Source organism: Hemicordylus capensis, chromosome 1 (genome assembly GCF_027244095.1).
Source record: "Hemicordylus capensis ecotype Gifberg chromosome 1, rHemCap1.1.pri, whole genome shotgun sequence".
Taxonomy (NCBI): Eukaryota; Metazoa; Chordata; class Lepidosauria; order Squamata; family Cordylidae; genus Hemicordylus; species Hemicordylus capensis.
In genome coordinates this window covers 408,192,721-408,217,706 of record NC_069657.1, presented here as the reverse complement: position 1 = coordinate 408,217,706, position 24,986 = coordinate 408,192,721, and the positions used below count along the sequence as shown (strand labels likewise).

Below are 24,986 nucleotides of genomic sequence, written 5' to 3'. Positions count from 1 at the left end.
AATGCCCTGTGCATATGTACTGCAAGGGTCAGATAGATGAAAATGCTGCATCTGCTTCCTTAATCTGGATCCATATGCATGTTTTCTTGCAGTTAGGGGAGGCATGCTAACAACACTCTATTTATTTAGAGAGGTCAAAATGTGTCCCTAGAAATAGACCTGCACTTTTAAATTTTTAACAGGTGTTCACCTTCCTTGTGCTGGTTACTTGATCTGCTGCTAAATGCTATCGTTGTTGTTGTTCTTCTGTTCCTCAAGCTGAGATTTAGAACAGGTGCAGCTCTCTGCAGGTTTGCTTGATACAGCAAGGATGTCTCCCCAGCCTCACATCCTCCCTTCTCCCCCTCAGATGCAATTCTGTCTGGAATTGCAGATATTCAGAGCTTTAAAATGGTGCACTAGATGGCCTGACAAATCTTATGTTGACATATGTCTCAGATTTATTTAAAAATGTATTATCTTCTATTCCTTACCACAACACTATCCCCCCCCCCTTATTTTCTTCACTATGGCTGGGACCCAAAGACTCATGTAGCTAGCACAGTATGCCCGTGGGGGTTTGGGACCTGTGTGTATGAGATGGCAACCCTCTATCCCAGAGATTCTCAACGTTGGGTCCCCAGATGTTATTGGACTACAACTCCCATAATCCCCAACCAAAGGCCACTGGGGCTGGGGATTATGGGAGTTGGTCCAATAACATCTGGGGACCCAATGTTGAGAATCCCTGCTCTATGCCATATGCCACACCTTTTGTGAAACTGAAAGTGACCTTTTAATTAATATTATTTGAAATCTTTCCATTGTTTTTCTGTAAGTATATACATAAAAGTAGTTTTGTTTAGAATGTTTATATGCACCACTTCTCAACAAAAAAGTTGTCAAAATAAAAGGAATAAGGAAATACTTTTCTGCCCTCAGAGGGCTTACAGTCTTAACAAACCAACCCTAGGAACACACCAGCAACAGCTTTGCTGGGATGAATAGGGACAATTGCTGTCTTCCTGCTAAATATTTAAAAAGAAAGATGACACTTTAAAAGATTGCTCTTTGCCCAGTTAGCAGTCATGATATGGCTCTCTCTCTGTGTGTGTGTGTGTGTGTGTGTGTGTGTGTGTGTGTGTATTATGCCCAAGTCCTAAAGTAGCTCTCTGTGTGTCTGTCCAAGTGCATCCCAGAATCTGTTAATAATATGAGACCAGACTCTCCCTTCCCTATCCAAGATCTCTGCTGCCAGTCATGTAGGCCAGACAGAACTGAGTAACTGGGACTAGGGATGTGCGAAACGTTTAGGGTACAGAACGATCTGTACCCGAAACAGCCAATTTCGGGTGATTCGGATCCGAACCGAATCACCCTTCTGGCCCTCCGAAATTTTTCGTAGCCGAACCGAATCACCTCCGTTTCGGCTCTGGATTTTCGGATTTTGACGTCTATTTGAATTTCCCGCCTTTTTGCCTCCCATTGACTTCAATGCAAAAAGGTCTGAAATTCTTCTCGAATTTCGGGTCCCTGGGGCAAAATAGTGGGGTGGTAGTGCCTAATGGGTGGAGGCTACCACCCCAATTGCAGAGTGATTGGGCAGAGGGCTGATTTTTGGTGAATTGTTGAAGTTTACGCGTCTTTAAGGTTTTCCCCCATTAGGTATAATGGAGGGTGTATTGCTTCACGTCGGGGGGAAAGGGGTGGCCTCGAGCGGTGTGGGGTTGGTGGTAGTGCCGGGTAGGGGCAAGGAAGCTACCTGAGTTTTTTCAAAGGATTTGTGCAGAGGGCTGATTTTTGGTGAAGTTTACGCGTCTTTAAGGTTTTTCCTCATAATAATGGAGCTTTCAGCAGCCCCATAAGTGCACTTGGGGGGTGCTGGGGTGGCCCAGAGCGAGTGGTGGTGTAGTGCACATAGTGTGCCAACCATCCCTATGGGTTTCTAACCCATGGGGTACTTGGTTCTGTTGCTTCTGAGGTGTTCTGAGTGTGGATTCTATGATAACAAATAAGAGTGGATTCATGGTGTCTCATTGAAAATCTCATTTGCTATCGTAGAATCCACACTCAGAATACCTCAGAAACAACAGAACCCTGTACGCCATGGGTTAGAAACCCATGGGGGTGGTTGGCACCCTATGTGCACTACACTACCACTCGCTCTGGACCACCCCAGCACCCCCCAAGTGCACTTATGGGGCTGCTGAAAGCTCCATTCTATTATAACTTATGAGGAAAAACCTTAAAGACGCGTAAACTTCACCAAAAATCAGCCCTCTGCCCAAATCCTTTGAAAAAATTCAGGTAGCTTCCTTGCCCCTACCCGGCACTACCACCAACCCCACACCGCTCTAGGCCACCCCTTTCCCCCCGACGTGAAGCGACACACCCTCCATTATACCTAATGGGGGAAAACCTTTAAAACGCGTAAACGTCAGAAATTCACCAAAAATCAGCCCTCTGCCCAATCACTCTGCAATTGGGGTGGTAGCCTCCACCCATTAGGCACTACCACCCCACCCCACTCTTTTGGCCCAGATCCCACGTTATGCCCCCGATCTGCCCCAAAGACACTAAAACTTCAAAAATTCACCAAAAATCAGCCCTTTGCCCAATCTCCCTGAAATTTGGGTGGTAGCCTCCACCCATTGGGCAATACCACCCCACCCCACTATTTTGCCCCTGGGACCTGCTTTTTAATCCGAATCGATTTGGATTAATTCTGATCCGAATCAAATCAGGGGTGATTCGGAGGGGCCATATTTGGATACAGAACAGGGGTGTTTCAGTTTGGATCCGAATTGCACACCCCTAACTGGGACAGCATAGGAAATGATTCAATGTGGGGAATTGACTGTGTACCCTGTGTATGTCCCTAAAAAAACCTAAACATCATAACTCTATACCCAGACAAACTGCCTATATTAAGCAAATATGGACATCTGTGTAATTTTTCTGCAACTTGGCCTTCAGATCACTAAAAATTCTAGTCTCTTTTTTCTCCCTCCCAGCTTCAGACATTGCTTATGTTCTTTCAAGCCCATTTTCCTAACCACCAAGGCTAGTAATGGTTAAATTAAACCGGAGGTTCTCAGGTTGCTGAATTCTGCACCAGACAGCAAATTTCTTGTGTAGACTGAATAGATAATCCTACATAGGCTCCTCAGCTTCCCCTCCACAAGTACTTCTGTGTTCAAATCCCCTCATAGTCCTACGGTGACCACCTATCTCACACTTATAAATTGGGGATTGTATTGGCTACTGGTCCAAGGCAGCTGCCAACATGAGCAAGGTAATGTAGTTAAACACTTGGATGAATAAGCATTAATATAATGCAGAGAACTCTCCAGCATTCACATTAGCACAATAAGTATTGCCTGAACATAAGAGATTTCCTTCTCCTGAGTGCGTGAAAGAAGATGTATAAAAGTAGTAAGCAAATACATGTCTGAGGAGGTCACCACAGTCTTTGGGAACCTGGTTTGCTCTTCAGAGATGAAGGCAGCTCACTCTTCCTGGTGAATAGTTAATTAACCTTGTGCTTTCCGTTCCAATTGTGCTACAATAGAGCACAAATGGGAACTGGGTCTTGGTTATCAATGCTTGTTTTGCCTCGTTTCTCCCTGCTTGCTAACTTTTTGCACTTCAATCATGTAGCACCTCAGAATGTTTTACTTCACTGGTGTTGCCCATTTTTTTATGTGTATCTCTAGGCAGTGTACACAATTTAACACACAACAAATGTAAAACAGAGAAAAACAGCGAACAACTTTTTCAGAATAAAAACAATTAAACAGTTTTAAAAATTAATTTCAGTTAAAGCCTGAGAAAACAGAGATGGAGATGCTCTTATTTTGACAAGGAGTGTATTAGAAAGCCCTGGGGAAGCCACAGAGAAGGCCCGGTCCCAAGTCGTCACCAAACAAGTCTCCACCAAACAAGCCAGTGGCAACCATAACTGGACCTCGCTAGTTGATCTTTAGGTGGAAGGATTCATGACAGAGGCACTCTCAAGGACCCTAGACTCAAGCAGTTAAGGGCTTTATATGTAATGCTTCTTAGTTGAAGTTATTCTATGAAGAATATGAAGTTTTAAATTATTCTACTAACCTTTAAGCCCCTCTATTGTCTTGCCCCTTATTTTCGTTGCTTTCTCCTCCTTGAGCCCTCTTTTCATCAGTTACTATCTTGTTAAATCTCCACACCCTTGTGCCATTTATCATCCGTGTATTTCTCTCTAGGAATCCCTTAGACATATACATTTGTCCACAATTATACTATACCAATCATAACACACATCATGTATAGTTCTTATTATAAATATAATTTCTCCTGCTTTGTGTAAAGATTGCCCTATATATTTCCAGATCTCCAATTAAAATCCAAACCAAACTTAAAATTAGACTTCTTAGATATCCCTCTATTTGAAACTGTACAAATAACATACCAGTGTTCAATACTATTTTCCATACATATCCTCATCTATTCACAGTAGTTCATCCTGTTCTTTTCAGGTCTTCTGTTCTTACTCCAGCTCGTGCTGGTTTTAAGAGACTAGTGCTGTACCTCATCATTTACATAATTTGGGTCAATGACCTGGCTCTTGCAGGGATCTGATCCTTCAAACAAGTTAATACATAGCTTCTATAAACCATATATGAAGAGGGAGGAGCAGCATTAATTCCTATATTCTAAACGCATTTTCCTGGTACACTTATATTGTATACCATTAAATCCCAACACCCAGAGGGCTATATAGTATTCTAAACAGCCAAAGACCCCCCTGAATCATGTTTATAGACAATCTCTCAGTTCATCAACCTTTTAGAACATATTTGAATGAGATATATTCCTATTCTCTATTGTCCTGCCATCCAGTTTATTTCTTCATTAAGACCAAAGGGTGCCCGTTTTGGTGAATATCCAAGAGAGTTCTTTCTTCAGTAACACCTTGTTATTACTAGTTTTCTGTATGCACCTTCTAATCAAGGAAATTATTAATGCTTTGTTTTTGTTTTGTTCTAGCTGATGTTTTATTTTCATTTTAAAATTATGTAATAGGCTTTTCTATAATTCTGCTTGCTTCTAGTCTCTCTTCTCCTCTTGTCTCAGTTTATTTCTTATTTATAAAGATTGTGAGCCTCTGGGCAGAAATCTTTTGCATCTTATTCATGTACAGAATTTAGTATATTTTAGGAGCACTTATAAAGAACACATGATACTAATGTGTGCTTCCTCTTTCTGTTGGCTGCTGTGCTGCTCTGTGGTTTTCTGTCTGTCAGTGGGATAGGTTTGTAGTTCTGATAGATTCAGTAACTGTGAATTTGTTTAATGAGCTTTTAAAAATGGTTGTCTGAGCAAATGTTAAAGGCATCTGGTTACTTCTCCAACTTGGCATTTGTGGATAACCAGTTTTAGTCCACCTCCTTATATTGCAGTTGTATTGGATTCTTAGTACATTTGTTAGCACTGTGTCATACTTATTAATGGTACATTTTCTTCTAAATCCCTGCAGCTCAGTGAGCGTGCCCGAGAGCGGAAGGTGCCAGTTACACGAATTGGGAGGCTTGCTAACTTTGGAGGTGAGTGTGAATTGAGAAGGCAACTAGCAGCTCAAAGCTAAACCTGAAAAACTGAAACTGTGTCATAACAGTGCAGTTAGTTTTGTGTGATGCATACTGTGCGTATTGTGGATGTGCCCAGAAACAGCTGTTTTCTGACAGATCTGTTGGGCAAGGGGGATGTAAAACTGATTGCCACAGGTGATACTGCTGGGCAGACACTTCTTAAATTGGTTTTGGCTATACTTAAGTACCTTTCAGTGAATTGGTGATTTAAAGTTGCTGGGGCACATGTTTATGTGCTGTAGGGGCATCACTACAGGTGGTTTTGGCAGAGCTGGGTGGTATCTCTAGAGATGTGTGAAAACCCATTTTTTTCTGGGGGGAGATGGTGGGGAGACAGTGTCTCTTCCCCATTCCCCCCCCCTTATCCCCAGACCTTTACATCTCTAGGTATCTCTTTTAGGGTATGTGAAATTGAGCCAGGGCATTGGGGAGCTACTTGCTTAGCCTCCTTCTAAACTTACTCTGCCTCCTAAGCCCTGCAGTTCACTGGCAGCCATGTCGCTGGCACAAAATCCTTGCACATGCAGCTATCTACATACAGTGCACTGCTGTTTTAAATTATTTATATCGCAGGAATGTGCTATCTTGCTCTTCTGTCAAGAAGACTTTCTGAGCTGCTGACAACCCATCAAAACAGCAGCAATAACAATAGGGATTTGTGGACTTGGATGCTAATTGGACACTAGAATTATTAAAAGGGGGCTACAGCAGGGCCTTTAGGATTCCCTCCTAAAGCTAGCCAGCCATGCAGGGGAGTGGGGAGGTGCTGTGGCTAGAAGCTCCCATACATTTCCTGCCTCTCTGCAGTTTCCATGGGTAGCTTAGCAGTTTGGGTGGCTGCAAAGCTGCTTCTGGGGAAGAAAGTGCCGTTGGCACTGCTTGTAACAGGATCCTCTCCCTCCTTGGAGCTTCATGCCTCTTGGTGTGTGTATCACACCAAGAGCACCTCACAGTTTGAGAACCGCTGGAATAGCAGGTTAACTACAGTTGAACTCAGTGAGTGCTAATTGCCCCGTTCAATATATTTCTATTTGCTCTACTAATACTTCTGTGCACATCAATTGATTTGGTAGAAAATTAACTGGGATAGGGTGGGAGATAAACTTTACAAGGGCTCAGTAGATAAGCGTATTTAAGCAGATCCTAGGAGCATTTGAAGAGGTGCATGGGCAACAGATGCACAGCAATCAGTGGAAGCTGCTGGCTGGCACTGGGGCAGCACTGGTGAACCAGTCTATACTTCCCTAGACTTTCCCATAGATGAGACTGAAATGTAACCTCTAGTCGATACCATAGTATTCTTGATTGTGAATTAGTACAACATGGCCCATCCTCCCTCTCTGAATACCATTTAGTGTTTTCACAGGCACTTAGAGGGACTTAGGAACATAGGAAGCTGCCTTTACACTAAGCCAGACCATTGGTCCACCTAGTTCAATATTGTCTACATTGATTGGCAGTATCTCTCCATGATTTCAGGCAGGAGTCCCTCTCAGCTCTACCTGGAGATGCTAGGGATTGAATTTGGGAGCTTCTGGTAATGACTCAGAGGCGAGCGTTCTCTGTAGTTGCCCCAGAGCTGTGGAACACACTTTCTTCTGAGATTACAGCTGTTCCAACATTGTTTCCTTTTAGGAAACAACTGTGAGGACACTTCTCTTCACCCAAGCATTTTAGCTATTTAGTGGTGTTTAGCTATTTTAATTTGAACTTTTATATGTGTTTAAAATTTGTTTTAATGTTGTAAACTGCCTAGAGACTTTGATAGTGGGCAGTATACAAATATGCTTAACAAATAAAATTCTGCAAGCAGAGTGGATGCTCTACCACTGACCTGTGGTCCCATCCCCATAGTAATTTGAGTAATGAATATTAGTTGGACTTTGAATGACCGTATATAATACTCTTCTGTCTTTAATCCTTGGCACTTTTAGTATGCATAGCATGCTTAGGTGGCACACTTACCTTAATTTTGTATAGAAATTCTACATCGGTGTAAACGCGACAGTTAGAGGGGGACATCATGCATTATTGTTTTGCTTGTGTTGAATGCTTAAAACGTTACTACAGTACAGCTAAGTTTAAAATTTTACTACAGCTAAGCATTGCAACATAAATCACTGATAACCCATACCCTCGTCAGTCTTAACGCAAGGAAAGGAAATGAATGCAATGAAAGGAAATTGAGATAAATGCTGAACATAATTTTTCCTTACATTTTAACATATCAAACTGCAGAAGTAATTTCCCATTACACTTCATAGGAAACCTTTTATTTATTTTTAAGGACATCACATTATAAACTTCGAATTGCATTTCAAAGGAAACATTGGTTGCTTTTTTTGCACATCATATTCCAAAAATTATAAATTTCAAATTGCACTTCAAAGGAAACTTTCAAAGACCAAATTATCGCTCTCCAAAATAAAAAGGTTTAACAAGGTCTCTTCTAACTTTTCAGGATGGTCTGCATCCTCGTTTTCGTCCTCTTGTGAAATGTTAGTTGCATTGCTTTCAGCATTTTCAGATCGTATAATTCCAGCTTCTGTGAAATCAGAAATCAGTGATGAAGTTTTAACTTTCCATGCTTCTGAAACCCATTTTGTGACCTCAACATAGGTTGCTTTGTTCATTTTCCCGCTCTTTGTGAATGTATTCAGGCCTTTCCTCATCCAGTTTTCCCAATGCTTTCGCATTTCACATTTAAATGCAGTCTTGTTCATTGCAGTCTAAAGGCTGAAAGATTTTGGTCAAACCACTAGGAATCAGAGCTAGCATAGCTGATACCTTTTTGAATTCATTTTTAACTCAATCCAGTAAGAGTGCACACATCGAGTGCATTATTAAAATGCCATGTGGTAGGAAAAAAATCTTTTTCTTTTCTGCCAAATTTCTTTAAGCCATTCAAACATAATGTCTTCGCACAGCCACCCTTTCTCATTAGCACGAATAACAACATGCGAAGGAAAATCTCCTCCTTTCGGGATAGATTTCCATTTAAAAATTAGCATTGGTTTTAGTTTGTTGCCATTTGCCGTGCAGGCTAACATGCACGTGAAAGATGTCTTCTCATTTCCGGTTGTCACTATGGAAACTGATTTTTCTCCTATTTCATTCAGTCATTCACAGTCATTTTTTCATTCACAGTCACAGTCAACGTCAGGGGAACTTCATCCATATTTATTATTTGTGACTGCACAAATTTTCCCTGCTCAATAGCGTTTGCAACATACTTTAAAAATGCTGAACCCCTCCCCCCGCCTGCTAATTATTTGGCAGCTGCTGTCCCATTGTTGTTTTAGTGTGCACAGAAACTCTTTCGCCTCACAAATCTATAGCACCAAGCCGGGCTACCTATAAAGTCAGTTATTTTCATTTGTTGTTCCATTAATTTTGCTTGTAGGCAGATTTCCACAGTAGAGACTGGCAGTCCTTTTCCTCTCTGCTCTTTAATCCACTCCTCAAGGTTATTCTCCAAATCAGGCCAGGCTGCAACACCACTTCTCCTTGCTCGTTTTGATTTTGGCATACTTGCCAGGTCGTCTCTTTATGATTTCCACCTACGAATGCAGTGTTCATCCACTTCTAATTCATGGGCTTCAGCTCTATTTCCTATCTGTTCTGCTCTTAGCACAACTGTCAACTTGAAACTAGCAGTGTGACTCTTATGCCATTTGGGCGCCATTCCCCCCCCACGAAATCGGCACCAGAAATCCCATCTGGAAATCTCACGTAAACGCCGCATTGGCGTAAATGCCAGAGGCGGTGAAAAACAACTTTTAAAAACATACCTGCCATAGCATTTCTACCCAAAATTATGGTAGGTTTTTTTTTTTTAAAAAAAGGGCGATCTTGTCCAAATCTGATAGGTCTTCAGTACCTTTAAGATTTGCATAGGAGGTAACATTCCACCTGGTGTGGCAATAATGAGAGAGAACTGTATCCTTGTGAAATTTTGCCTCTTTCACAGCTCCCATCTCAAGAACTGAATCTGGCAACCTTTTCGGCACATCCTGGGACTCTATTCCTTCCTTTCTTGGTAGTATTATTGCATTGAACCCGGAAGCAGGCTAGAGAAAGGTTGCCTTCCCTCTAGTCTTGATGCTCCCAGTGTGTAGAGAACAACATGCGGCTTAGTTAAAAGAGCCTTTGCTGTTTTGTGACCTTCCCTATTTATAGCTAGAGTTGGCTCTTGCCCTCAGTATTCATTTCTCCACGATGAGCTATACTTCTGCATTTCTGTTTATGTAGCAAAGTGGTTAGGGACTTGGCTCCCACTAGGCAAGTTACCACAGGGCCGTGGAGTGTACATTAGCCTCCGAAGCAGATGCAGAGTTAAAGACATTTTCCCAAGTAAACATTTTCCCAAGTCTGTGGGACACATAATTTGCATATATGCCGCTTTATCCCCTCAGTGTGTGCATGCAAACCTTTTGCTTCCATTCTTGAAAACTCGCTGTTCCTTTGAACACTAGCTCAGCATTTCCCAATTGGAGTGCTGTGCTGAATCACTCTGCGTTGGCTCCAAAAGTGGGGAGTTAAAATGAAGTAATTCTTAGGGGGGCTGCCTTTGAAGATGGTTCGGAAGCTTCAGCTGGTCCAGAATGCTGCTGCAAGGATGCTTATGGGCACAAGTTGCTTCATGAGAGTTGCACCCATCCTGTGGCAGCTTCATTGGTCGGCTTCCAGTCGGCTTCCGGGCGAGATTCAAGGAGCTGTTGCACCAGCAAGGTCAGACTTTGAATGAATGGCTTATACGGGAGCCGGGAGCCCCACCTCCTCCTGGAGTTTGGCCAAGCCCTAGTCCAAGGCTGTGATTTGCTTCTGCTACTCCCCTGCTGAGAGAGTCTCCTGAGGGTCTGAGTGGGTCCTGACAGCTGGCGAGGGAAGTCTCTCAAATACCTCAGTGTTCTGCTTCTAGAACAATCATGTTCTGAATTGTACCCCAAAGGGTCTTCAGGGCCTGTGGCATCACCTCTTTTTTTAAAATAGGAGTCTGCTGCTGTGCTAGAGTCAAGAAGGGTTGGTCTGCACAGGCAAGAGAAAGTGGGGCTGGGAACGGTTGCTCTGAAATGAGCCAGCAATGGGCAGGAGAGGGGAAGCCAGGGTATGATGTTGAACAGGCTGTGTGAATGAACTGACTTGAACAGAGCCATCCAGGCTAATTCTGAATCAGAAGCACTAGGGAGGCACTATCTTCTAGTTCAAGTCTGGCACCAACACATAAACTGTTGTTGCTTTAACTTGCTTGTTTTGATTTCTTTTCCCTTTTCGTTCTGAACAGCTGTTTACTGCGGCTGTCTGTCCACAAAAGCCATAACAGTTCACCTTTAACTCCCCACCCCTTAGTGTAATAGTATGGCCTAAGCACAAATTATCATCATCATCATTTTAAACCAGCCTAATTTGTGTAAAAGACTTCCAAAGTAGCTTAGGAAAAAAGCACAACACGTTTTCTGTTTTTTGTTTTGTTCCCCCACCCCCCTACATTTATATCACTCTCTTCTTCCATTGAGTGGGGTACATGGTTGTTTATCCTCACAACAACCCTGTGAGGTAGATTAGGCTGAGAGATATGTGACTGGCCCAGAGTCACCCAGTGAGTTTCATGGCTGAATGAGGATTTGAAATCGGGTCTCCCCAATCCTAGTCCAACACTCTATAACCACTATGCCACACTGGCATAAATCCCTAACCAGACCTAAAACTAGGTTTCACTAAACAGAAGGGAATAAAATAAACTTCACTTGGAACTTAGAGTAATAAGGGTGGCAGGTGAATGTCTGGAAATAGCATTAGAAAGTTGCAGAGCCGCAACTGAGAAGAGAGGAGAGGAAAGCTGGTCTTGTGGTAGTAAGTATGACTTGTCTCCTTAGCTAAGCAGGGTCTGCCCTGGTTGCATATAAATGGGAGACTTGATGTGTGAGCCCTGTAAGATATTCCCCTCAGGGGATGGAGCTGCTCTGGGAAGAGCAGAAGGTTCCAAGTTTCTTCCCTGGCATCTCCAAGATAGGGCCGAGAGAGATTCCTGCCTGCAACCTTGGATAAGCTGCTGCCAGTCTGTGTAGACAATACTAAACTAGATGGATCTATGGTCTGACTCGGTGTATGGCTGCTTCCTATGTTCCTAAGGTCCTGTTGCTTCTCTTCTCCAACTGAATTTCTGAAGGTGGAAGCACCCAGAGCAGGACTTTCAGTTGGATCTCTAGCTGTTATATGCTATTATTTGGGGATGGAGCCATTGTTCAGTGGTAGAGCACCTGCTTTGCAGGCAGAAAGTCCTAGGTTCAATCCCCGGCACCTTCAGGTAGGCCTGGGAAAGACCTCAGTCTAGAAAAGATGGACCAGGTTTCCTTAAGTTCAACTGATGGAAGTTTTTTAGCCTTGTCCCATAGTCTGATTCCAAACAGTCTGATATGGGAGGAAGTTTCATTGAAATTGGCAGCATTTCTAGGTCTACAATTCTGGCTGAAGTGCAGTAGATTATACTGGATGGGCAGTTCAGCTTTCTAAGAATCTCACTTTTTGAAAGAGAATTTTTCTTTATTACTATTATAAGTAAATCTCAATATTTTCATGTAGCTGCAAAAAGTTCAACTTCATTTCAGAGAAATATGTATATTTTAAAAGTTAATGGATGTCTAGAGTCCAGACATTGTCAGAAAGTCTGACCCCTTCTTACTAGAGTTGTGGGTCCGAGCTGATTACACAGGAGGTTGCCTTTTACCGAATCAGAGCATTGGTCTGTATAGCTCAGTATTGTCTACACAACTGAAATGCCCTGGTGGGCCGGCACGAACCATGGTTTAGTGTGCGGGGGCCAAGGTTAATTTTCAGCACATGAATTATTACATTAAAATTATTGATGAAAATGAAGGAGCAGATGGCTGGAATCGGCAGGGAAGCATGGGGAAAGAGGGATGGTGTAAGAAGGAACTAGCCCAGGGGTGGTAGACATCTGGTCTCAAGCAGCCAACTGCATTGTGACTCTGCTACCCGTCAGCGGGATAGGCCAAGAGCTCTTCACAGCTGTTGCTGTAGTAGGATATTCCTTCCTCTGAGTCAACAAAAGAGGCCCCACATGCTGGGTCTGGCCCCTGGGCCTTATGTTGTGCAGGCCTGGTCTACATTGATTGGCAGCAGCTCTTCAAGGTTTCAGGTAGAAGTCTTTCCCAGCCCTACCTGTAGATGCCAGAGATTGAACCTGGGACCTTTTGCATGCAAAACAGATACTCTACCACTGCACTAGGGCCTGGCATATGCCCCGATTATAATAGTGGTTAACAACTGAGACCCTCCAAAACTTTGCTAAATAGCTTAACAAGCAACACACAGAACTGTCTACGCTTGTTTTAGCAGTTCATGTGCGATTATGTGAACCATGCATAAATACTGGCTTTTATTTGTAACTTTTTGTTTTGCTTTAACTCCTTAGGAAGGCTTTGTTGCTTCTGTTGCTATCACTCCTATCTTGCAGGTTATAGAACTGATATTATGCAAACATATGAGCAGCAAAATACAGCATCTGTTGATACAAAACTTGGGTTACCTAGGTGAATTTTGAATTATTTTTTACGTATTTTAGCACTGCAGGTTATAGGGAGAGGTTTAAAGCAAGTGCACGTAAAGCCTCTTCAGGTAGACTGAGCCTGCCTAGGCTAAGCCCTGTAGCATAGAAGATAACAGCTTTTCCTCTTCCACAGTTAGAAGCCTGTGAATAGAAGAAGATTGCTTTTTGTTTGGGAGGGAAACTTGTGTGTGTTATTATAGGGCCTTGACAGGCATAAGAGTTGCTATAATGCAAGTAAGCTTATTAGCTGCGTAATTATCCTCTGATCTACTCAAAGGCATGAGTCTCTCTGCAGAAACTCTTCCTGGGGGCAAAGGAAATATAAACAAATACAAACACAAATTATGTAAACTGTTCCACATTAATCTGGCTATGAATCTGGTCGGGGCAACCACCTCCCCCCCCCCCTCTCACCCACTCTGATGGTCAGCCAGTGCGTGCACACAGTCATAAGAACATAAGAACAGCCTTGCTGGATCAGGCTCAAGGCCCATCTAGTCCAGCAACCTGTTTCGCACAGTGGCCCACCAGATGCCGCTGGAGGCCACAGGCAGGAGTTGAGGACGTGCCCTCTCTCCTGCCATTACTCCCCTGCAACTGGTACTCAGTGGCATCCTGCCTTTGAGGCTGGAGATGGCCTATAGCCCTCCAACTAGTAGCTGTTGATAGACCTCTCCTCCATGAAGTTATCCAAACCCTTCTTAAAGCCATCCAGGTTGTTGTCTGTCACCACATCTCGTGGCAGAGAATTCCACAAGTGGATTATGCGTTGTGTGAAAATCTACTTCTGTTTGTTGGTCATAGATTTCCTAGCAATCAATTTCATGAGATGACCCCTGGTTCTAGTGTTATGGGAGAGGAAGAAGAATTTCTCTCTATCCACTTTCTCCACACCATGCATGATTTTATAGACCTCTATCATGTCTCCCCACAGTTGTCTTTTTTCTAAACTAAAAAGCCCCAGGTCTTGTAGTCTTGCCTCATAAGAAAGGTACTCTAGGCCCCTGATCATCTTGGTTGCCCTCTTCTGTACCTTTTCCAGTTCAACAATGTCCTTTTTTTAGATGTGGTGACCAGAATTGTACGCAGTACTCCAAGTGTGGCCGCACCATAATTTTATATAAGGGCATTATAATATTAGCCATTAAAGTGAAACCTTGGCCCAGAGGCTACTCAACCAGTGCCTAGATGTGTTTCCCATCTACAGTACCAATGAGGAGCCTCATGGCTCGGACTGGGGCGCTACCATGGTCCTCCTAGGGGGCTGGAACAAGGCATACTGGCCAGTGAATCTGATGCACCTGTGAGTAGCTTGTGCTGGGATTGAGAATTCCCACAGGACATGTCTGAATGGAGTGTTCCTCTTCTGCTAGTAGCCCCAACAGAGAAGTGACACCTAGAACCAGAGGTAGGAGGTGCTGCTGCTCATCTGCTGCCTCTAGGCTTGAATCCCTGGTACCCAGATGATTCTGCAGCTCCCATGGGGTGGGGAGTGGTAGTTTGGTCCACTCCTGTAGCAGGTTAGCGACAGGAGCTTACAGGTACAGCAAAGGCTTCAGACTCTAGCAGTGTTGATCATTCTGACAGAGGAAGGGGAGCTCTCTGAGGAGGAGGACGCACAACCAGCAAACCCAATTTTATGGCTGTTCGTGCAGGATGCATTCAATGTGCTTTTGGCTAAGGCCTTGAGAGCCATTAACACTGCCTCCCCACTAGTGGAGGATCCAGGGACCACTGGACAAGCTTCACTATCACAGGATGTATTCCCAGCCACTAGCCATCAGCAACTGGTGGTCCCTTTCCCTCCTCTTTTCCGCAGTGCTATGCTAGGTGAGTGGGATAACCCCACCTTTACCAAGCAGGTGGGATCCTTTCCCAAAAGGTTTTATGTGCCCGTCATGGCGTTGGTCTCGGGTGCCATCATCAACAAGGATGGTGATGAGCAGCTCAGGGCTCCTGGGGACAGGAGAGCAGACATGCTGCTCTGTAAGGCACATGAGGCGGCCGCCATCTCCATTCGGGACTCTGCATCCACATCTATTTTTGTTAGGGCTTCTGTTTTGTGTGTCAGAGACCTCCTAGCTAAACTAGAACTGGGACAGACTGTACTACGTCAAGGACTGAACAAACTGGCCAAGGCTGCCTTCATGACTGATGCTAGTTTAGACTCCATCCAGGCATCCTCTAGGTCAGTGGCAACGAACGTGGCTCAGCACAGGTCCTTATGGTTCAAGAACTGGCAGGTGGATGCTAAGTCCAAGATCAACCTGGCATCTACGCTGTTCCAAGGGAGCAGTCTATTCAGGGAATCTCTGTAGCCTGTCCTAGTGGAAACATGGAATATGAAGAGGGTCATGCCCTCAAGGCACAGGGTTATGTGTAGACTGTTCCACAACCACCACCATTCCTTTCGGACCTCCAAACAGGCCCCAAGATTTTCTGACCACAGGGCATTTCGGTCCCAGGGCTGTCCCCAGTGTGGGGTTAGTAACCAGTGGGGATCCAAGGACAGGACAGTTTCCCACCAGACACAACACCACACCCCATCAGTGGGAGCATGGCCAACCAAAAGCAAAACTGACTATCTGCAGCACTTTGTCTCAAATTGGGCCCAGTCTACGCAGAACAAATAGTGCTCAACACCTTGATAGGAGGCTGTTGCCTGGACCTTGCCGCCTTTCCACAGGACCAGTTCAGTTCATCATCTCTCCAAGGTCCAAGGACCCATTCAAACACCGGCAGATGAGGCAGGCAGTCTCTCACCTACTTCAAATCCAATCTGTAGAACCGGTGCCATTGACAGAATTATGTCATGGTATTTACTCCATATTGTTTCTGGTAAAGGCGCAGTGGGGAAGCAACCTGCCTAGAGAGCAGGAGGCTGTTGGTTCGAATCTCCTCTGGTGTGTTTACCAGAATATGGGAATCTATCAGGCAGCAGCAATATAGGAAGGTGCTGAAAGGCATCATCTCATATTGCATGGGAGATGGCAATGGTAAACCACTCCTGTGTTCTACCAAGAAAACCACATGGCTCTGGCCAGGAGTTGACACCAACTTTCCTTTCCTTTACCCAAGAGAGATGGAACCTAGCGCACTAAACCTAAAGGCAGCTCAATCGCTTCATTTGCAAGAGGCACTTCCACATCGAGTCCCTCCGGTCTATCAAGGAAGCCATTGCCCTGGGCGATTTCTTAACCTCCATAGACCTGATGGAGGCTTACCTCCACATCCCAATCCCCCACATCCTGCCTGCCCATAGAAGATTCCTGAGATTTTGCAACAACCGAAAATATTTTCAGTACAAGGCCCTCCCATCCAGCCTCTCCACTGCACTCTGTGTCTTCACAAAGATACTGGCAGCAGTGGTGGCCCACATGTGAATGGGGGGGTCTCCGGGTATCCTGATCTGCTCACCGTCCTGGGGTTGGGTGGAAACGGATGTTCTCCAGACACACGGGTTCCTGATGAACAAAGAGCCAGCTGCAGCCTTCACTGATGCTACTGCACTTGAGGGCCTGGTTCAACATCATATCCACTACCATCTCCCTGCCCCCGGACAGGAGATAAAAAATCCACCTGTAGATCCAACCGCTCCTACAGCACCCATAGGCGATGTCATGATGCTGGCTCAGGCCCTGGGCTCTATGATTACATGCACAGAATGAACCCTGCGGGCACAGTGGCATGCATGGCCGCTACAGTGGTCCTTACTAGCATTTCAGAATATCATGAACCATGCCAACAGGGCAGTTCCTCTCCTGAAGCCTGTGTGGCCATCTCTTCGCTGGTGGTTGTCCATGGCTGCAGCAAGGGGGCAACACCTTACGAGAGCCTGACAGGATCACCGTCACTATGGATGCCAGTCTGTCATGTTGAGGGCCCCCACTGCGACGACCAGACAGCACAGGGCTGCTGGTCAATGGAGGAGTGGCCCCACAGTATCAGCTGGCTGGAACTGCTTGCCATTAGACTAGTGTTGGTCCAGTTCACACACCACTTATATGGGAAACGTGCTGATTCGGACAGACAATATGATGGTCAAGTCCCACTTGAACCATTGGGGAGGGACTGGATCCAGGTCCCTTATGATAGAAGCTGACTAGCTCTTTCAATGGGCCGAGAGACACCTGGCCTCAGTCAGGGCGGAGCACCTGAACAGCTCTGCAAACATCCAGTGCAGGCCAACTGGCTCAGCTGTCAGACGATGGACCAGTTGAAATGGGCTCGCCATCCCAAAGTCTCCCTGCAGGAGAGACAACACTGCCTAACACCCCCCCCCCCGGTGGACCTGTTCACGACCCTTACCAACAACAAACTACCACAATTTTTCACTCATTTCTGTCACACCCAGCAGAGGGCATGGATGCATTCACATCCACTTGGCCTCCCAGCCTTCTGTACGCCTTCCCCCACATTAGCCCTCATCCTGAAGGTGCTGGCAAGGCTCAGCGAGAGAAGGGCAGAGGTGATATTGATTGCTTTTCTCTGGCCAAGGCACCCATGGTTCGCCGACCTGCTAGCACTGTCTGTCACAGCACCTTGGCCACTGCCCACAATGACCAGACCTGCTGGTTCAGGGACTCTTGGTTCACCCAGATCCAGCATGGCTACAACTTCACACCTGGAGGTTGAGTGCACAGTCTTAGCCACGAAGGGGTACTCCAAGGTGGTGCAGGACACCATTCTGGTCTCCTGGTGCACGAGCACTAACAGAATCTATCAGGCTATCTGGGCTGCCTTCCTTAAATTGACACGGTGGGATAGAGCCCCTCACAGCCAAGGTGCTGCAGGTGCTAGCATTCCTCCAGGTAGGTCTGGACCAGGGACTATGACCCAGTACCCTTAGACACCAGGCTCCAGCACTGTTGTCGGTGCTGAGCTTTAATAAAGCTGACGGCTCCTCTCTTCGCCCACACATTTCCCGGTTTCTGTGGGGGGCTATCAATATTGCCCTACCACCAGTACATCGGTTCCCATCTTGGAACCTCAGTAGGGTCCTGAACGCCTCAACTTGAGCCACCTTGATCCGCAAGGTATCGGAATTGGGAGCACTTTCAGTGCGAAAGGAGCTCTGTGTGTTCCAGCCTGATGTGGTTGTCCTGAAGATAGATTCCACATTCATCCCAAAGGTGAACTCATCTTTCATTGTTCTCAGGTGATCGTTCTACCCTCATTCTGCCTGGATCCTAAGCACCCTAAGGAATGCCGGTGGCATAACCTGGACGTGTTCAGCACCTTGTGCACCTATGTGAGGAGGGCCAGGGAGCTGAGACCATCCAAGTCACTCTTTGTCTCTTTTCATGCCTCCGCCTTGGGCTCTAAGGCCACCTTGGCATGCTGGATTAGGGCATGCATAGCCCTCACTTATCAGACCCTGTCCCTCCCGGTCCCTCAGGGCATCACTGCACATTCAACCCTCAGTGCCTCCACTACGGTAGTGTTCGCAGCACAGGCCCCCCTAGCAGAGATATGACGGGCAGCTATGTGGTCCGTCATCACCCCCTTCATCAAACACCATAAAATCAACTCCCCTGTAGCTGAGCAGGCAGTGTTCAGACGAACAGTGCTGCAGCAGGTGGTCTAGGCCTGATCCACTCCCACCCTGGTTCTGCAGCACTCTGGTATATCCCTTTGTAAGCTGTGACCTCCTACTTTGAGGCAGAAAGAAGCATTGGACTTGCTGTGAAGTTTCTTTCTCTTGAGAAAGAAACTTAAATGGACACGGTGTTCCATGGCCCACCCATGGATCAGGAAATGGGTCCATTGGAAGGCCAGGGACGGCCCATATTGGCTAACTGGGGCAGCGGGAGGCTGGGTACACCCTACCTTGCTATGTACCTTGCCTACCTGAGTCCCCCTGGGACACCATAAACTTTTTTCATACGCACTGATCAACTGGATACTTCTTGGTGGGAGGGGGAAGCTGGTGGTAAAGATGGAGCAGTGAAGGAATTGGGCTTAGCATTTGCAGAAGTAGTTAGATTCTCTCTAGTTGAGCTTGTGTCATGGTCCAAATGCACCATCAAAAAGAAAATGGCTTGGGGCAATGGCCAGGAAAAGAGACAATGGGCCAGTTCAGATGTGTGGAACTTCAGTCAAAGCCAGGTTCCACGTGACATCTCTGAACCTTGGATGCATCCCCATTTACATGTGAGCCTTCACTTCCTATGTAAGCTAAAATAAACCAAGACTGGTCTTGATATTCAGACTTACTTCAGATATGCCGAGATCTGTAACTTCAAAACCTGAGTTCAGATGTTGCGCAGAGCCTGGTTTTAACTGAGGTCCCTCATGATGTCTGAATATGCCCAATGGGAGGCTTTGGGCCATTATTTTTTTTTTTTAAAGCACACCCTTGTACATCTAGGAAGGGGTGGGAAAATCCAGCAAAAATGGATTGTAAATAATGACTTTATCACAGCGTGTGGTATGAGCTGTGGCTCCTCCTTGGGTGAATATTAGCTGTGCAAAAACTCTGCTGGTTTGAACATACCTGCAGAGCGCAACAATAAGCACCTCCAAGAGGCATTACAATAGAATCTCTGTGTAAACGCAAAGGTGAAAAGCCTCTCCTGAAGGGGAATGGCTTTATCAAAATAAATGATGTGTAAACATTTTTGAAGCGGTTGAAGCAAAGCAATCCCTGCTGGTTAATCTTTAAAAACTGCCATTGGAGGTTGTTTATAGCATGTGCCTATCTCAAGGTTGGCTGTTTTGGTTCTGGAGAGGCCAATTTGTGAGATTACTAAGGTGGAACTCAGTTGTGCAGGGGAGAGTACGGGTCGTGCCATCTTATCAGAGCAGAAAACTGAGTATAGTAGAAGGTGGAGAAGAAGAAAAACGTTTAAAAGAAATACTTGGCTCATTTAAATTGCCCCCAAGCATCACCAGTTTTTCTTTCCTCAAGCTGCATCCACTGCCTTGCCTGCTTGTGTTGGTGGTACCGCTTCCAGCATGAAGAGATGGTGAAGGCTTCCCAACCTGGTTATAAAGTTATGCATCCCTGTGGATGCAACGCAGCTTCAGGGGATTGGGTCATTGTAGATGCTAGCAAAGTGAGGAATGTTTAGCTGCTGAATATCTCCTAATGGCATGTAACATGTCCTCGCGCAGAGCAGGAATGAAGAGTGTTGCTCTTGAAGGTGCACAAATAAGGCTTCTAAAAGGGACTCATAAAGCAGGTGTTAGGTTTGGGTCCGAACACCTTGTATTTTGTAGCTAGTGATGGTAGAGCTCATGAATTCTTCCACCTATTAAGATAATCTGGGGATGTCCGGTTATGATTGCCATTGGCTCATTTGGTGGCTACTTAGAACTGGGCCTTCTCTGTGGCTGCCCCAGGGGTCTGGAATGCACTCCCTGTCAAAGTCAGAGCTTCTCTATCTCTGGCTGCTTAAAAAAAAGATCTTTAAGACATACCTATTTTCTTAGTTAGGGTTTTTTAAAAAATTGCATATGTTATATTGTAAAATTGTTTTAATTGTTTTATTCTGTTTTATATGTGTTGTATTTTAAATTAGGTATCGGGCAGTATATAAATATGATCAATCAATAAATAGTGCTTAGTTGGAGATCCTTTCATAATTTTGAATGAATGTCTTTTTGCAGTTTGTGTGTATGTGCATGGCAGAATAATGTTTATCTCCAACAGCCATCACACTGAGTATTCTAGAATTAGTTGCACCCAAAATGAATGCCCTGAATTCCAGTTCCTGTATTATTGAAAGAGAGCCCCAGGGCATAGTATGCAACTTTTCTATTCTGCATAAGTATGTTGCACAATGAAATGTTCTGCTAACGAGTACTTTCAAAGATAGATCTTCTGCCAGTACTTCTACGTAAGAATTAGGATTGCCAAATCCTCACTTAGATAATCATGTCTATACATTGGAGCACTTGGAAATGTATCCAGTCAGGACAGTGTTTTGGGGCTTTCTAGCCTATTTAAGACAGCCTCCTCCATGTACCCATCCACCCTTTTCCATCTGTTGTGGCTGCACAATTTTGTTCACAGCAGGTAGATGAGGAAGAAGAGATTGGTGAAGGTGCCAATGGATAAATTGTGTTCCATTGGACAGTGGGGCATTCTGAGAACATTTTAAAAGTATAAGCACCACAGTCTTTTGGTGACTGCCCACCCTAAGAATAGTTGAACTGTGTCAGACAAAAGGACCCAGCAGCTAGTATTAAATGCTCCAGAGGAAGGGTGGAATCAGAGGTGCACCTAGGTAATTTAGGCGCCTGGACCTAAAGGCCTTTGGAGGCCCCCTCCCCTGCAAATTAAGCATCATGTTCTGCTGGGTGACCACACAACCTGAGACAGACTAAAGAGGATTGGGGGGTGGGGCATCCAGGAGCTGTGAAGGCCCTGGATTTGGGCCCCGAAGTCCAGGGATAAGGGCACCACTGGGTAGAATCCTCCCAGCTGAGGCATAGACAAGATGCATTCTGTATTGCTGTTTCTTCTGGTCCTTGTTGTGACTGAGGTGTGGATCTTGGGTTTGTTGCCTCTTTCTATAAGCTGGAGGGATTCCATTGGACAGTAATGTTACCACAGTGGGGAAAGTGGGCATGGCATATTGTGGATAGTGAGCGGAGCATTGCTGTTGCCTTAATACACATCTGTAATGAATGTAGACAGGATTTGATGAAGAGCTGCTTGATAATTGTTCATCCATGCACAAAGAGATGTAACTGCATACTGATGGTGTTTATCCTGATGCCTCTAACTTCCCCCCTTCTTCCCCCACCTTGTCCTTTTAAAGGTTTAGCAGTTGGCCTTGGCATTGGAGCATTGGCAGAAGTTGCAAAGAAGAGCCTTAGATCTGAAGAGCGCAATGGTGAGTGTTCCTTTGCTTCGTGCTAATGCAAGCATCCAGCCATGTCCTTGTCTTGGACACAGTTTGCTCTACGAGTGCATAGAATCTTAAACATCTTAAAGCAATGGCAGGTATTGCTCTGTTCTGCTCTGCTGCTACTCTTGCATTTTCCCCTAACAAACCACCATATCTGTCTGCAACTGTTGCCTACTTTAAAGAAGTTACTCAAGGAGTGATGATGGTGCAGTGCATTTAAGGGAGGGGTAAGTGCCTGCCTCCGCCTCCAAGATGAAGGAGCTAAACTCTGGATTAGGATACAGTATTGTTTCCTGGGATAATCTTTTTGGCATTCTGTTCTAACCAAAACGGATGTTGGAGTGGTCTGTGGGTGTAGCAAAGCATTCATAACGGCCTTTCTCCTTGTTCTGTAACTTGTGGCACTTTATTTGGACATTTGCCTTCTTGTTCTTTCAGATTGGTCACACTTCTTGTTTTACCATAAATAGATATCTTGTTTATCTTGGAGCTGGCTCTGCCACTGAAGTGAAGGTTATCGAATATATGAGATAAGGGACCTGTGTTGTTGCATAAAAACATCTAGAGATGAAGTCATTTCTGTACTTAAAGGGTGGGTGCAGTCTTGTATTAAAGTGTGCCCGATGGATCTTCCCAGATACAGGGAAGAGGGCTGGGTCTTGCTCTTTCCAAGGCGATTGTATGGTTCAGAAGCAGGGTAGCTATGCTATACATGTCTGGGCAGGAGAGCACTGGACATAACCTGTGTCTTGCTACCAGGCATGAGTTTCCTATCTTCTGTTGCTCCTTTGCTTAAATATTGGGCCAGTTCCCACACATTCAGCTTCCTCACTCTTAAAATATATAGGGGAAAATAACTGCAAAAAAGTGGGCAAGTTGGGTGTGAGGCCTCCCAGATGCCCAATGTGGGCTGGTAGCTGGATAGTCACATATTTTATTTACAGTTCTAAACTCTTTGCTCAAGACCTCAGAGTGGTGTACAGCATATATAAAAATTATTATTATTATTATTATTATTATTATTATTATTATTATTATTATTATTATTATTATTACATTTATATCCCGCTCTTCCTCCCAGGAGCCCAGAGTGGTATACTACATACTTAAGTTTCTCTTTCACAACAACCCTGTGAAGTAGGTTAGGCTGAGAGAGAAGTGACTGGCCCAGAGTCACCCAGCCAGTTTCATGGCTGAATGGGGATTTCAACTCGGGTCTCCCCGGTCCTAGTCCAGCACTCTAACCACTACACCATGCTGGCAATAGAACACTAAATGCAATAGAGCACTAAAAATCCAATCTGCTTTAAAACTCCAAAAAGCTAGTTGACAGGCAGCCATAACATCACCGCTAAAATGTGCAAAATGAGATCCTCAAGTAGCCTGGCGAAAAGCCCAGAGAAAAAGGGCACTTGTCAAGAACTGCCGGAAGGCCAGGAGGGCAGGCACAGATTGCATCTAATGCCATTCAGTTCTGCCTGTCTTTTTAAGCACTTCTCTACAGGTTAAGAATGTGAATAGGGAAAAGTCACATAGCAGCTTTTAGTTGTTCTGCCTGAAACCTAACTAATTCAGGGAGCCATCTCCAGTGACCTCCGAAAGTCCATTATAAAAGCACTTCCATGGAATGCATGTCAGACGGGGAGCAGCTGTTAGCTCAGTAGTCTCAGGGCAGCATCAACTTGTCTGATCTCTTGAACATACCAAAGGGCTTGCAGTAACCTAATCATGTCTTGCTCCTATTCCCAAATGCTTTATACACGCACACAGGGCAACTGTACAAGTCCATATTGTTCCTTTTTGCTGGAAAGTGTGTTTTGGATAACAGGCAGATTACATGTCCACTCCTTTTCATGGAGCTTTCCAATGCACAGGGCAGGTTCAAATGATACCAGTCCCAGCACATGTGAAGAAGGAGGGGTGCACCAACAGCATGCCCATCTGAACAATCTCCATGGACACCCCAATGCTCTCCTGATATGTCATTTGACTGTTGGGGGGCTTTGTCTGAATGGCCCCTAAATACACACTCCAAATATAGTCGTCCACAGACATGTCAGCTGTGAAGTTCCAGTAGGTGCAGCATGTAAATCCCAAGGACAAAACCGCTGTTAATTGAACTTGGATCTGTCAGAGATACCACACAATTTGTAGTTGCAGACACCCTTCTCGAGTAATAACGCCAACCTCAGTTGCACAGGCACACAATTTCCTTTAAAGTCTCTCAACAGTTCTCAGCCCAGTTACAGGATCCTTGAAGGCATTTCCTTGTAGCACTCATCACTCTTGTTTTGACAGACCTGTTCTGGGGAGAGAGATTGTGCAACAGTTCTGTTTACATTTTTCTGTTTTAAGAGCTACCTTGTATAACTGGGCACTCCCAGACCTGAATACAAGCTCAGCGAAACTATTACACGATGTAGAACTTGCTGCAGTTGACAGAATCAGAAGTGTGCATGTTGCAGGGCAGAACTACATTCCTGGAGCTTGGCACAAGGAGGAGTGAACCATTAGGGGATTTCTGTGTGTTTAAAGAAGAACCTTCTGTTCCTGTGCAATGTTCAAGGTCAAAGACTTTTTTCCTGCATAGATAGCGTATTATCATAGATCACGTATCATCGATACATAGATCACGTGCATAAATCATGTAGGACAGTTCTTGAAGTGCAGTTGCAGAAGGACAGTCAGCACGCAGGGCACCGAGCACTTTTTTCTCATGTGAGGTGCTGAGTTCTTCAGTTGAGCTCTTGCTTTCTGTGCTGTGGCCTTAAGCAACTTTTTGTTCCTTTTAGGAAGGAAGATAGCCTGCTTGTGTTGCTTGGGGGTAAACACCAGAGTGAGCAGAACACACCATGGCAGATGCTCTGTATTTACGTGGAGCAGGAAGCAAAGGTAGAAGCAGGCAAATTTCCCTCGCTAGGCAGCGAAAGGCCAGGTGAGGGTGAAGTA

The 24,986-nt window shown here is 45.0% G+C and overlaps 1 protein-coding gene across 2 annotated transcripts in view; it reads left to right on the top strand.

Moving 5' to 3' along the window:
- COQ8A (coenzyme Q8A) overlaps positions 1-24,986 on the top strand; it is an 87,601-nt gene that overhangs the window by 29,421 nt on the left and 33,194 nt on the right. For both annotated transcript variants that reach the window (XM_053307063.1, XM_053307055.1), the window contains exons 4-5: positions 5,498-5,564; positions 21,948-22,022. In XM_053307063.1, the coding sequence (XP_053163038.1) occupies positions 5,498-5,564; positions 21,948-22,022 (142 nt within the window). The remainder of the gene's footprint in view (positions 1-5,497; positions 5,565-21,947; positions 22,023-24,986) is intronic.